This window comes from Salminus brasiliensis, chromosome 15 (genome assembly GCF_030463535.1).
Source record: "Salminus brasiliensis chromosome 15, fSalBra1.hap2, whole genome shotgun sequence".
In the NCBI taxonomy this organism is placed as follows: domain Eukaryota; kingdom Metazoa; phylum Chordata; class Actinopteri; order Characiformes; family Bryconidae; genus Salminus; species Salminus brasiliensis.
This window is the reverse complement of record NC_132892.1, coordinates 29,137,129-29,150,375: the sequence shown is the minus strand read 5'-3', so window position 1 is coordinate 29,150,375 and position 13,247 is coordinate 29,137,129. Positions and strand designations below refer to the sequence as shown.

The 13,247-nt window shown below is 41.0% G+C and overlaps 1 protein-coding gene across 1 annotated transcript; it reads right to left on the bottom strand.

The window, feature by feature from the left end:
* Window positions 1–1,308: 1,308 nt before the first annotated feature.
* On the bottom strand, window positions 1,309–13,175 carry LOC140535450 (class I histocompatibility antigen, F10 alpha chain-like). The gene is made up of 6 exons (XM_072656833.1): window positions 13,075–13,175; window positions 8,380–8,637; window positions 5,672–5,956; window positions 4,073–4,345; window positions 3,725–3,829; window positions 1,309–3,282 (listed from the first exon to the last, which is right to left on the bottom strand). The coding sequence occupies exons 1-6, from the start codon at window positions 13,157–13,159 to the stop codon at window positions 3,269–3,271; spliced, it is 1,020 nt and encodes a 339-aa protein (XP_072512934.1). The 5' UTR covers window positions 13,160–13,175; the 3' UTR covers window positions 1,309–3,268.
* Window positions 13,176–13,247: the final 72 nt, after the last annotated feature.

Sequence of the window (13,247 nt, the reverse complement as noted above, 5' to 3'; positions counted from 1 at the left end):
TGGTTGCCGAGGATTACCCTTAGTGCACCACATGCACCCAGGTTATTCAGTTAACGGTATAGACTCAGTATTCACCGGTCTGGTCTGTAGAGTGCCTGCTTGTACAAGAGGACTCTCTCTCTCTACCTAGCTAGCTTAGCAGGGGAAGCTAACTAGCTAAGCAGCTCTCATCTCAGGGTCCATTAGGGAGCTACTGCAGGTCTGCGGCGATCTGCAAGCTGGGGTCCTGGAGCTCCAGGAGTGAGCGACTCTCCAGCTTGCTTCAGCAGTTAGCTCTCCTCACCGTCGGACCGGAACAGTCGTCTAGGTCTGGTGGCTGACTCCTCACGCTCTCAAGTCTAGTAAGTTCAATGCGCCTGACTAGCGCTACTCTATATGTCCTAGTTCATAGCTTTCCCAGGCTCGGCTTGGAGGTTTATGTTTCTGAGTAATGGTATTGGCTCAGCCCCGGCAGCTAGCACTGCCCTAGTGCCTCACCAGCCCCAGGTGTGTTCCTTTTGTTTGCCCAGTATGGTTTGTCACAGTTTTGTTTAGTTCTTCCTTATCCCTAGTAATTGGTGCTGCATTTCTGTTTTGTTTATGGTTTATTGTTATCAAACTCCTCGCTTCGGTCCATCCCCTGCGAGTGTTCTCCCGTCATTGTCAGACCGTGTGGATCATGACAGTTTCGTTCCTCAGCATGATTTAACTAGTCAGCTGTCAGTGTGTCAGATGACCCATCAAAGAGTCCAAAATATGTTGTTTTTAATGTTTATTTATTATTTATTTATAAATACTCCTTTCTAGTAAATGTCAGAGAACAAAATGTGAGGAGTTGCTCAGTCTGGACCAAATCTAGACTAAAAGCATCTGGTCAACATCAATTAATCAAGTAAACTAAACTAAAAAGTAAACTTGTCTAGTCCCTGTACATAAGTACTGCCAATAGAATACGACTCTTTGGAGTCGTATGAACCCATTGGCACCATGCTGCCTGAAGCTGCCAGGTGTGGGCTAGCGGGGTATAAAGCCCCCCAGCATTGGGCTGTGTAGCAGTGGAACTACTGTGTTCTCTGGAATGATGGATGGTGCTCCATCCAATATGGGATACGTTGGGGATGAGATAAGATGGGGTGGTGATCATCCAACATCCTAACCTCACTATTTTGCAGAATGCAAGCAAATCCTCACAGCAATGCTTCTCCAAAATCTAGTAGAAAGCCTTCTTCCCTGGACAGTAGAGACAGTCACTCCATCAAAAGCAGGACACACTCTTTTTTTATATCCTTGATTTCAGAAGAAACAATGAATGAGCAGGCGTCCCAATACTTTTGTCTATATAGTGAATCTTTATTCAAAACAGGAAAGCAATACATTTACTCATCAGTAGAGGTCAGTATTAAATCACTCAGCAGTACTCACACATGAACAATAATCAGGTTGAGTCTGATTTCACTGGAAGAACACTGTCCCCTGACACTGCTGAAACCACCCATGCCCAGAATACACAGGGAATTACTGCAGCTGTAACACAGCTCTACTAAACACACCGACTGTGTCCAAACAGCACAGTGCAGAGGTTTAGACAGCTAGACACAGGGTTCAAGAGACTTTACCTCTGTAGTAGAAGAACAAGAAACTAGAAGATCCTGGCTGGTTTGATAAGAAATGCAGTATAAAAGTGGTTCATCAGTTCAACCTTAAAAGCTTTAAATGGTTCAGTTTCATTGGTTTGATTCAACTGAAATAAAAAAACACAGAAAACTTTAAAAACATGTTAAATTCATCTTCTGCCTTGTTCTACATTTTTACATTATGGAAATGGTGGACCTCTTTAACAGCCTCGCTACCCACCAAAATCATGTTGCTGAAGGAAATGACAGGGCTTCCATTAAACCTTTATATTGTTGATAGATTTAAACATATGAACATTTGATCTTCAGTTAAACAATATTGAGAGATGGAGGTAAAACAACTAAACACATAAAACTGAAGAAATGTCTTTTAAAATAGCTTTGATCTTCATGGACTTGGTCTAGTGCAGTTTGTTGTAGATAATTATTAATAAAGCAGTATATTTCACAAATACATAATAAATAAATACATATAAAGAGTGCATGACAGGCAGGTTTACTAAGTGCTGTGCAAATGTTTAGAATGAGCTTATTACTCTCTTACTGATTATTCTTTTATCTCTTATTTTATTTTGGTCTATATCGCTGCATCTATTGCAATGTTTTTGTATTCTCACTGCTTCTGTGCTCTTGTAATGGAATTAGTGAAATCTCTGTACATCCATCCACTCACCCATCTCTGTAATGGGATGTGGGCTGGTGTACCCAAGAGCAGAGCACAGCTGGTTTATTTATTCATTTATTTATTTAAATAAACTGATATGGATAATCAGAAAGGTGAAGGGTGCTGATGATTGGGTGCATTTTGCTTAGACTGCGGGAGGCCGGGTTTGAACCAGCAACCCACTGCACCACAGGGGAGGGAGGTGTGAAAAGGAGTGGAAAATAAACTCAAGAAGTAGCGGGAAAAAAAGGAGACACACAAAACTGTGTTCTCAAACAAAGGGAGGCAATAAACATCAAACAGGGTTCAACAAAAGACACCTTCAGTCTTGGGGCTGAAAATAAGGCTGTAACTGAAATGTTTTTCACAGAAATTAATACATTTAAAGGCACATCTAAGGCCCCTGGATTAGCTCACACTTTAAACACAGGATTTCCTTCCTAAATTAAGAGTCGAGTCGTCTTGTCTTGACTTGACTTGTCTTGTCTTGTCTTTTGTTTTCTTTTCCTTTTGTTCTTTTTGTTTCTCGCGATCTCTTTACCAGTTTACCGTCCGCCCCTCTACAAAGGTGCAGCACTGAGCCACTATTTGGAAGAGCTTTTATTCAGAGCCCATCAGGTGCGTCTGATCAGCAACAATCAGTGCTGGGGCTTCTGGGAAATTGAGTTTTTAGAGCTGCTCCCAGCTGCTTCCTTACTACACCACCTTGACCTCCTGCTGGTGACTGGTGGTGTGGACTGAACCCTTACAGTCTCATTCTTTCTAGTGTTTAATTGTTTGTTTTTTTTTTAGGTATGAAAACTCTAAACACTAAAATGTATACACATATTTTTCACTAATGACTATAACTGTGCAATAGAACCACCTCTGCTAGCTATAACAGTGCATAAATAAAATTACTGACAACGCAAAAACTTAATGTGAAAATAAAATAGACTCTATATCTCCATATAAGCAGTAGACTATTATTTATAGTGTTCACACAGCGGGTTCAAATGACAGCATCTAAAGGAGAACACAAATGATTGTTAGATCTGAAGCCATTTTCAACACAGGGTGTATTTTCATGTAGAGCATACCGATTTCAAAAATTCATAGTTCTGAATTTAAGAATATGATATTTTGGAAAAACAAAGACTTGCATTTCAAAGCAAATTCCAGTATAAATCCAATACATTAGGATTTTTTAGAAATTGATAACAGAAGTATCTACATTTAAAGCAGTTTAATTTTCATGTCTAGTCTTTCTGCAAGTACTTAAACACAATATTTAACATGTTATGTATAATAATATGAAAAAATAAGCTAGACCTTAGTTGATGTAGGACAATACAAATCAAAAACTGTTTCACTTTAAATAATGTTCACTAAGATTTATCCAGAAATAAACAATTGGACTTTTGATGTATTTAATGACCATTAATAATGCAGTATTTGAGTTGCTTACCTCGAGTTCTGCAGCGCCACAACACTACAAGCCCAATTCCAGCAGCCAACAAGCAAATACAGGCGAGAGATATCCAGACAGCCATTCCACCAGCTTTCTCTCCACCTGCAGAAGAAAGCAGGTCTGTTTTACACAAGTTTCACTGCTGTACAAAAAGTCTGTAGCCTGAAAACCTCTGTAGTGATGAACTGAATGAGGGACAGATCACATATTTAATGCTAGTTTTAGGCTGAAATGTCCTTTAACAGGACAATCAGTTTCAGGAAGTTCAGGAGAAGAAGTGTTCAGTACTGATAGATTAGGAATTCATTAACTAAAACATTTAATGATGTGCAGAAGTCCTCATACCCCAGACTCTGGTGATGTTGTCCGGTACGCTGCAATGCAGCACTACACAGCTGTAGGTGTGTTCTCCTACATCCTCCTCTGGAACTATCACACTCTTTCTGGTCTGGTACGTGCCGTCCTCATTCGGCAGAACATCAGTGACCCCTTCATCCACAGGCTGAAGATCTGGACCGAGCCAAACCACCTGAACCACCCGGGGGTAAAACCCAGTCACATGACATGTGACTGTAATGGATCCGGCCTTCTGCTGCTCAATGATCCTGACTTCTGGAACTGGAAAACAATAAGAGGGTAGTTGGACTTCTAAATAACCAAGAAGGTTCATGACATCTGTTCTAGACACTGAAATTCAATGTTTGTAATGTCAGACCTAATACTGTAGTATGTAGTAACAGCTGACGCTGTAAGACATTGTAATGTGGGCAGTTGATCTTTTCATATTTCATATGGTTCTTGTGTCCATCGTAGCTCCACCTAGCCTTTAGTTTTCCCACCTGTGCCTTCTTTGTAGTCTTGCCATCTCCACATCCTACCAAATCACTGATCACCTTATAGTGAACTTCTAGTTTTTGGGGGTTGCCAGAAACATGAAAAGTAATTTAGTGACTTCAACTTTTGGGATTGTAAAAAAATGTTTGAGCATTTGCAGTGGATATAATTCATAGCAAAATCCAGCTCTTATTATTTTACTATGGAGATTTATAGTTTACTACGGTCCAAACAAACATGACCAATTAAAACTAGGGGAGGTAAGGAAACAGATACAGATGAACATTTTATTACATTACACACCAACTGAAATAAGAATGAGGGAATGTATTTTAGAAAAACAGCTAAAACAACATACTCAATACAAGTACCATTGATACAATGAAAATAAATGACACTGAGTCCACCATCTTTATAACTCTTAACCAATAATGCTGTTTTAACAGCAAGTGATCTGTTCTTCTAAATAAAATTAAAGTTTGTATGATTTATAGCTTTCATGCACTTTTTGGAATGACTAATGTAAAAGTGGGGTGATGCATTTTGCAAAGATGCCTTTTGCTAAGCTTTTTTTATTTTTCCAAATGAAACTTTCTAAACCACACAGAGTATCCAGACCAACAGCTTTGCTTCCTGATTTGAGGTGGTTTACATAAATATGAGCAAGCAATTTATAATCCATATTGAGTAGCATAACTGGGTGCAAATTGTCTATAATTTTGGGATCTTTACCTGTTTTGCGTATCAAAATAAAATAAAGTTCTAAGAGAATTCCAAAATGCCTATAAAATCGCCATAAAACCATAAAAGATAAACAATCTAAAGATACACATCAACTCTCTATCCAACTTTCAACTGACAATTTCACTTCACAAGTTTCATCAATTTGAGAAATCAAATCTGCAATACTGTCAAAAGCATATCCATCTGATTCTGAAAAGGACAATGAATACAGCTCCTTACAATATGAATACATTAATCTAGCAATTAATAGCTGGTCGATCATGTGACAGTGTGGTGTTCATAGTTCTGAATTTGCTACTTTATGCGTAAAAACAAAGAGCTTTAAAGGATGAGGTGAAGAAGGAAGAAGTCAAAATGATATCTGACCTTTTCTGATGAGAACTCCTGGAGCTTGCTTTAATATATTCAGTCGTTCCAGACATCTTGTCCTGTAATATACTACTATGTCTTCTATAGTGGCTGAATCGCTCTCCCTCTGAGTCTTGTACAGGACAGCCTGAGGAACTGCAGCTACAAATGTCTTGGTGTTCATGTCAAAACTTGTGAAGTCCTTGCCATTGAATGCGTGGGTCAGCAATGCCCTGTAAGTCCCATTTGGGTACAGAGAGCAGCATCCAGATACTTGGTAAATGTTCTGGCCAGACAGTGAACCTGAATCAGAGAAACAACAAATAATTTCCAAACACTGTAAGACACAAGAGTGAACAGTGAACAGTTCAATAGTGAACAGTGTTAAGTGTGTTAAGATTACTGATGGGTGATTTGGCCCAACACTATCTGTAGTTAACTGTGACAGTATAGGAAGAGCTACAGTGGGGAAAAAAGTATTTAGTCAGTCACCGATTGTGCAAGTTCTCCCACTTAAAAAGATGAGAGAGGCCTGTAATTGACATCATAGGTAGACCTCAACTATGAGAGACAAAATGAGAAAAAAAAATTCTGAAAATCACATTGTCTGTCTGAATTTTAAAGATTTTATTTGCAAATAATGGTGGAAATAAGTATTTGGTCACCTACAAACAAGCAAGATTTGGCTGGCTGTCACAGACCTGTAACTTCTTCTTTAAGAGGCTTCTCTGTCCTCCACTCATTACCTGTATTAATGGCACCTGTTTGAACTCGTTAACAGTATAAAAGACACCTGCCCACAACCTCAAACAGTCACACTCAAACCTCCACTATGATACCAGGCTGGGAAGACTGAATCTGCAATAGGCAAGCAGCTTGGTGTGAAGAAATCTACTGTGGGAGCAATTATCAGAAAATGGGAGACCTACGAGACCGCTGCTAATCTCCCTCGATCAGGGGCTCCATGCAAGATCTCAGCCCGTGGGGTCAAAATGATCACAAGAACGGTGAGCAAAAATCCCAGAACCACACGGGGGGACCTAGTGAATGACCTGCAGAAAGCTGGGACCAACGTTACAAAGGCTACCGTCAGTAACACACTACGCCGCCCGGAACTCAGATCTTGCAGTGCCAGACGTGTTCCCCTGCTTAAGCCAGTACATATCCGGCGCGTCTGAAGTTTGCTAGAGAGCATTTGGATGTTCCGGAAGAGTTTTGGGAGAATGTCTTATGTTTCAGATGAAACCAAAGTAGAACTGTTTGGTACAAACACAACTTTTTAACGTGTTTGGAGGAGAGTGAATGCTGAGTTGCATCCAAAGAACACCATACCAACTGTGAAGCATGGGGGTGGCAACATCATGCTTTGGGGCTGTTTCTCTGCAAAGGGACTAGGACGACTGGTCCGTGTACATGAAAGAATGAATGGGGCCATATATTGTGAGATTTTGAGTGCAAACCTCCTTCCATCAGCAAGGGCATTGAAGATGAAACGTGGCTGGGTCTTTCAGCATGACAATGATCCCAAGCACACTGCCAGGGCAACAAAGGAGTGGCTTCGTAAGAAGCATTTCAAGGTCCTGGAGTGGCCTAGAAAACCTTTGGAGGGAGTTGAAAGTCTGTGTTGCCGCCGACAGCCCCAAAACATCACTGCTCTAGAGGAGATCTGCATGGAGGAATGGGCCAACATACCAGCAACAGTGTGTGCCAACCTTGTGAAGACTTACAGAAAACGTTTGACCTCTGTCATTGCCAACAAAGAATTTATAACAAAGTACTGAGATGAACTTTTGTTATTGACCAAATACTTATTTTCCACCATTATTTGCAAATAAATTCTTTAAAAATCAGACAATGTGATTTTCAGATTTTTATTTTTCTCATTTTGTCTCTCATAGTTGAGGTCTACCTATGATGTCAATTACAGACCTCTCTCATCTTTTTAAGTGGGAGAACTTGCACAATTGGTGACTGACTAAATACTTTTTTCCCCCACTGTATATTTTAAGAAGCTCAGTAAGGTGAGCAGGGGGAGACCGTAAAGGTTTGAAGTTTTGTTTACGCTTGTTCTAAACTGTTTGTGTCAGAAAGAGATTGGTGTAGGGTCCGGTGGTATAACAGTAATACTGTGTACAGCTGTATTTTTAAATGTTGGCGGTATCTCAAAATTGGCATGTGCCTGATGTATGAAATTCCTGTTCTGTGTCTATCTAGTTAACGGCCAAATAAGCTCATTCCCCCATGTGCGCTCAGTGATTGGTGTCACACTCTGAAAATAGCTGGATATCAAATGTACCTAAAACCAGCTGAAAACACTTCCGAGATCATTCCCTCGACTATGAGTGTGATTTATGCACAAGTTAACTGGAACATGGGTTGTGCTGTGGTGTTTACCGTGCTGGCTAACTTGTGTAAATATAGCTGACTACAAGTCCAAATACTCTCAATTTGCCTTTCTGTTACTCCCAACACCACTCACTCTCAGACACAAGATTTTATTCTCATCGCTTGTGTCAGTAGCTCAGCAGATAGCCAACAGCAGCTAATCTGAGCTGTCTGATACTCGATGATCAAATGATGATCAAAAACCATGGAAAAAATCTTGAGAGCTTTCTGTTCTTTCAGCAGCAGTCACTAGATCAGAGTCATTTTGTGGATACCGCCCAACCCTAGATTGCTGCAGTGATTCAGGTGTTGTCTATTTTAAGTGTAATAAGGCAGATTACCTGTCAGGTTGAACTGTTCAGTAGCCGACTGCAATCCAAGGGAGAAAACCTTTATGTTGTGGTCTGCCCAGAAATGAATACTACTCCACACATCTCTTCCTGCAGTGGTGTTGATCCAGTCAGGACAGGGCATTTTGGACCTCATAGTGCTGTCATAGTAGTAGACAGTGACATCATTCAGAACGATCCTTTCTGTAAATTCAGGCAGGCTGAATCCTTTAGAGGAAGTCCAGTAACCACAGCTGTCATACTGAAGATCTGTAACAGTAAAGTTAGTGTTAAATGCAGTGGAAATGTGAATATATGATATAATCTGATACATTTCATTATTTCATTAAATAAAGTGAAGACACAGATGAAACCATAACAATATTTAAAAATGTCTTTTGTTCCCTGGATACGGTGCTGTTTCAATCTGTGGAGGAAATCCTTTCAAATATACAGTGAAATTTCATATTGTTTTCAAATTTAAAATTAAACAAATACACTGTGTCCAAATATTTGTGGACACCTTGCACCCATTGCTGACACAGATGTGCAAGTGCACACACAGCCTCTGTAGAGAAATACTGCCAATAGAAAAGGACATTCTGGAGCAAATATATATGAACCTATTGGCACCATGCTGCCTAATGCCAGGTGTGGTCTAGAGGGGTATAAAGCCCCCCAGCATTGAGCTGTGGAGCAGTGGAACTGTGTTCTCTGGAATGATGGATGGTGCTCCATTTTTGGAATAAGTTGGAGAGGAGGTGGGGTGGTGAAGTCAAGTCAAGTCAGATTTATTTGTATAGCTTTTTACAACTGTTGTTGTCACAAAGCAGCTTTACATAAATAGTGATTAATAAAAGACAGAGACAAAGAAGAAAATAATGTAAGACATGAGGGATCAAAGACCCCCAGTGATCAAGCCAACGGCGACAGTGGAAAGGAAAAACCCCCTTAAAGCTGGAGGAAGAAACCTTGGGAGGAACCAAGACTCACAAGGGGGACCTGACCCTAACTAAGTAAACATTAATGACAAAAATGACCAGATACAACAGATAGTTAATAATGTTGGTGTTTTTTTTTCCGAGTTAGTTCTGAGAAGATTTTATGGAGAGCAGAGAATGTTGAGCAGTATCAGAATGTGTCTGACGACTCCGGCAGGTGTGACTATAACAGCCTAATTAAAAGGAGAGAGCCAGAAGGTAACACAGACACGGGAGCTCCCTGAAACGCTAGCATCCATCTGCTCCACCATCCACAAACCTTAGTGAGACGACAGCTCCAGCATCTCAGTGTACTACAATTCCCTGTGTCCGCGAACCCCTGGACCAATAACCTTAATCTAAGTGGAAACATTAATTACCAAAAGCTAAACTAAACAGATGAGTTTTCAGCTTAGATTTAAAGATTGAAACTGTGTCTGAGTCTCGAACATTATCTTGAAGGTTATTCCAGAGTTGGGGGGCTTTATAAGAAAAGGCTCTTCCCCCTGCTGAGGTTTTCTGAATTTTGGGAACGAGTAAGAGTCCAGCACCCTGAGATCTAAGTAGTCTTCATGGTTCGTAATATGTAATAAGATCCCACGGGTACTCAGGAGCGAGGCCATGTAGGGCTTTATATGTTAATAGAAGAATTTTCTATTCAATACAGGATTTAACTGGGAGCCAATGAAGTGCTGATAGAACTGGACTGATATGGTCAAATTTTCTAGTTTTAGTAAGGACCCTGGCTGCAGCTGAAGTTTATTGAGGTTCCTGCTGGAACAACCTGACAGTAGTGCATTACAGTAATCTCGCCTTGAGGTAATAAAAGCATGTACTAGCTTTTCTGCGTCTTGTAGTGATAAGGAGTTTCTTAGTTTGGAAATGTTCCTAAGCTGCATAAAGGCTGTTCTACTAATATTGGCTATATGTTGCTCAAATGATAAATCTGAGTCGAATGTGACGCCAAGATTTTAAGCTGCTAAACCAGGAATGATGGAAGAATCAGCCAAGTCTAATATTAAGTTTATTTCTAGAGTCTTTTGGACCTAAAAGGAGAACTTCGGTTTTGTCACAGTCACATATGTGACATCCAGAGTTTTATATCCTTTACACAGGTTTGACTGATATATAGAGCTGTGTGTCATCTGCATAACAGTGGAAATTAACGCCATGTCTGCTTATAACTGAGCCCAGTGGTAACATGTATAATGTAAATAACAGCGGTCCTAAAATTGAGCCTTGCAGAACTCCATATCTAAAGGTAAAGGTGCACGTATTTGTCACTGTACAGTGAAATGTGTCCTCCGCATTTAACCCATCTGGTAGTGAACACACACTCACACACACACACATGTGTTAGGGGCAGTGAGTACACACACACACACACACCCAGAGCGCCCGGGGAGCAGAGAGGGTAAAGGGCCTTGCTCAAGGGCCCAACAGTGGCAGCTTGCCGAGCCCGGGAATCGAACCCACAACCTTGTTATCGATATCCCGGCGCTCTAACCGGTACTTCTGTGTAATTTGAAGATAAATCTTTTATCTTATCTAATCCAGGTTTCAGCGAGGCAGAAAACGTCTAGTTTCTGATCACATATCATTTCATTTACGGTCACTGCTTTCGAGGATAATGACCTAATATTAAGTAGACCGAGCTTTAGGTCTGAGGTGCTGCTGTTTTCTTTGAATCTGTGAATTTAACACTGATTAAATGATTAAAACGAGCTGATCTAGAGGTTCTCTGTTTGGCTTTAATTCAGGGCACAGACACAGTCTCAATACAGTGACACCTGGGTGACCCCTCAAAGCAGCTCTCAGACGGTGGGTTCAGCCGGTCTGTCTGCGGCCTGGTCCCGGCTACACTCCTCTGCAGACTAACCAGCAGACTATGGGCTATGCTGCACGAAAGTAAATCCTAAACCTACCTAAAAAAACCAGGCTTGCCCTCAAACTTGAACCAGTTATCTAGCTATGAAGCCCACATGATCGTCCGGACAGCACTTGGACATCCAGCGGTCCAGCGCTGTGAGCCGGCTGTGGGACTCGGCGCCGCGCCTCATTGGGACGGGTCCAGAGCAAATTACGGCATCGGACATCGTCTGGGCCAGTTTAACCACCTCTTTACTATTATCTTTAATAACTCCTGACTGCCGCAGACGAATATCACCGGCCCCTACATGAACCACCATCCTCGAATAGCTCCTGTTTGCTAGCCGCTTAAGGTTAAGGCGGCAAATGTCCGGCGCTCTGGCTCCTGGCTAAGGTTACAGCTGGAGCCCCTAAAGGACGAGCTATTTATGTCTCCTATGACCAGAGTACACCGTGAACAGGCCCCTCAGCGGGTGTTTCGCCGAGCGGGGCAAGCCTGGGGGTGGGCTAGCTTCAGCCTGAGCGCTAGCATTAGCCTTAGCTCTCCGGCTATGCCGCCGAGACGTCACCCGCTCTGACGCCGGAGTGTTTACACATCCGGGGCTGCTGCCAGGGAGTGCTGCTCTCGGTCCTGCAGTAAAGCCATGCTGTTCACCTCTGGCTGCTCCACTTTCTCCACCACAGAGCTCACTAACTAGCTCACATTCAGTACAAACACCATCACCAGCGGTGGGAAAAGGGTCTAGACTGAACACGCCACACTTCTCACACTGAAAAAGTCCAGAAACAGCCTTAATAAAGTAGAAACTTACCGCTTTCAGCTGATTTGGGCACGGAAATAAACGCTGTTGTAGGAGTACTCCGCTTTTGGGTTAGTCTTATTGTTAAACTGTGGACTGTGAACACAATCTAAAAGCAGTTACGACAAAGCAGGTGACTAAACAGATAAAAATAAGCGTTAGAAAGTGGTAGAAAGCAAAAAAAAAAAAACAAAAAAAAAAGCTAAACACGGAGACAGTGATTTCCTACAAGGGTTAGAGGCAAGACCTCATATAACATTCATATAACATCATATAACATACCCTGACCTCATATAACATTCATATAACATCATATAACATACCCTGACCTCATATAACATTCATATAACATCATATAACATACCCTGACCTCATATAACATTCATATAACATCATATAACATATCCTGAACTCATATAACATTCATATAACATTCATATAACATCATATAACATATCCTGACCTCATATAACATTCATATAACATCATATAACATCATATAACATATCCTGACCTCATATAACATTCATATAACATCATATAACATATCCTGACCTCATATAACATTCATATAACATCATATAACATATCCTGACCTCATATAACATCATATAACATATCCTGACCTCATATAACATTCATATCACATTCATATAACATCATATAACATATTCTGACCTCATGAACCTCTCCTCACTTTCTGACACTGATATCTGTCTTCTTCTATTATTTAAATACACAATGCCCTCTCCTTCTTAAGACCTACAATCTATTTTCATTAATCATGGCTTTGCCTGTTATGTACCTTTTTGCCTGTAATCTAAAGGCTTCCTATTTTAGCCACAGGTCATGACTGTAGTGACTGAATCTGAAAGGAAGTCCTCACCACAGTCAGGAAAGGCTGTAGAATATTATAAATGCTGCGTAGGATCAGTAGTACATAAACAAGTAAGTAAGGACATACAGGTCAATGTCAAGGAGCTGAAATGATCCTGGATGTAAAGGAATTGTGTCTACAAGTAAGCTTGTCTAGAAAAGACTTAGTGAAGATTACTCACCAGTCCTCACTTGCTGAAGATATATAAGGAGAAATAAAACACAAGCGATCTTCATGGCTGGTGGAGGAAGGGGCGTAGAGCCCATGCAGGGAAGGGTGGGGATCCCTGTAGTTGGGAGCCTTTGCATGTAATCCATGGCAGCTGGGATGTGCAAGGCTTGTGTTTCAAGTAAA

Coding starts and splice junctions, on each gene's coding strand:
- LOC140535450 (XM_072656833.1), bottom strand. CDS start 13,159: ATGGGCTCTACGCCCCTTCCTCCACCAGCCATGAAGATCGCTTGTGTT. Junction 5,957..8,379: donor TGAACAGTTCAACCTGACAG/GTAATCTGCCTT, acceptor TCTCTGATTCAG/GTTCACTGTCTGGCCAGAAC. Junction 3,830..4,072: donor CAACATCACCAGAGTCTGGG/GTATGAGGACTT, acceptor TTTCTTCTGCAG/GTGGAGAGAAAGCTGGTGGA.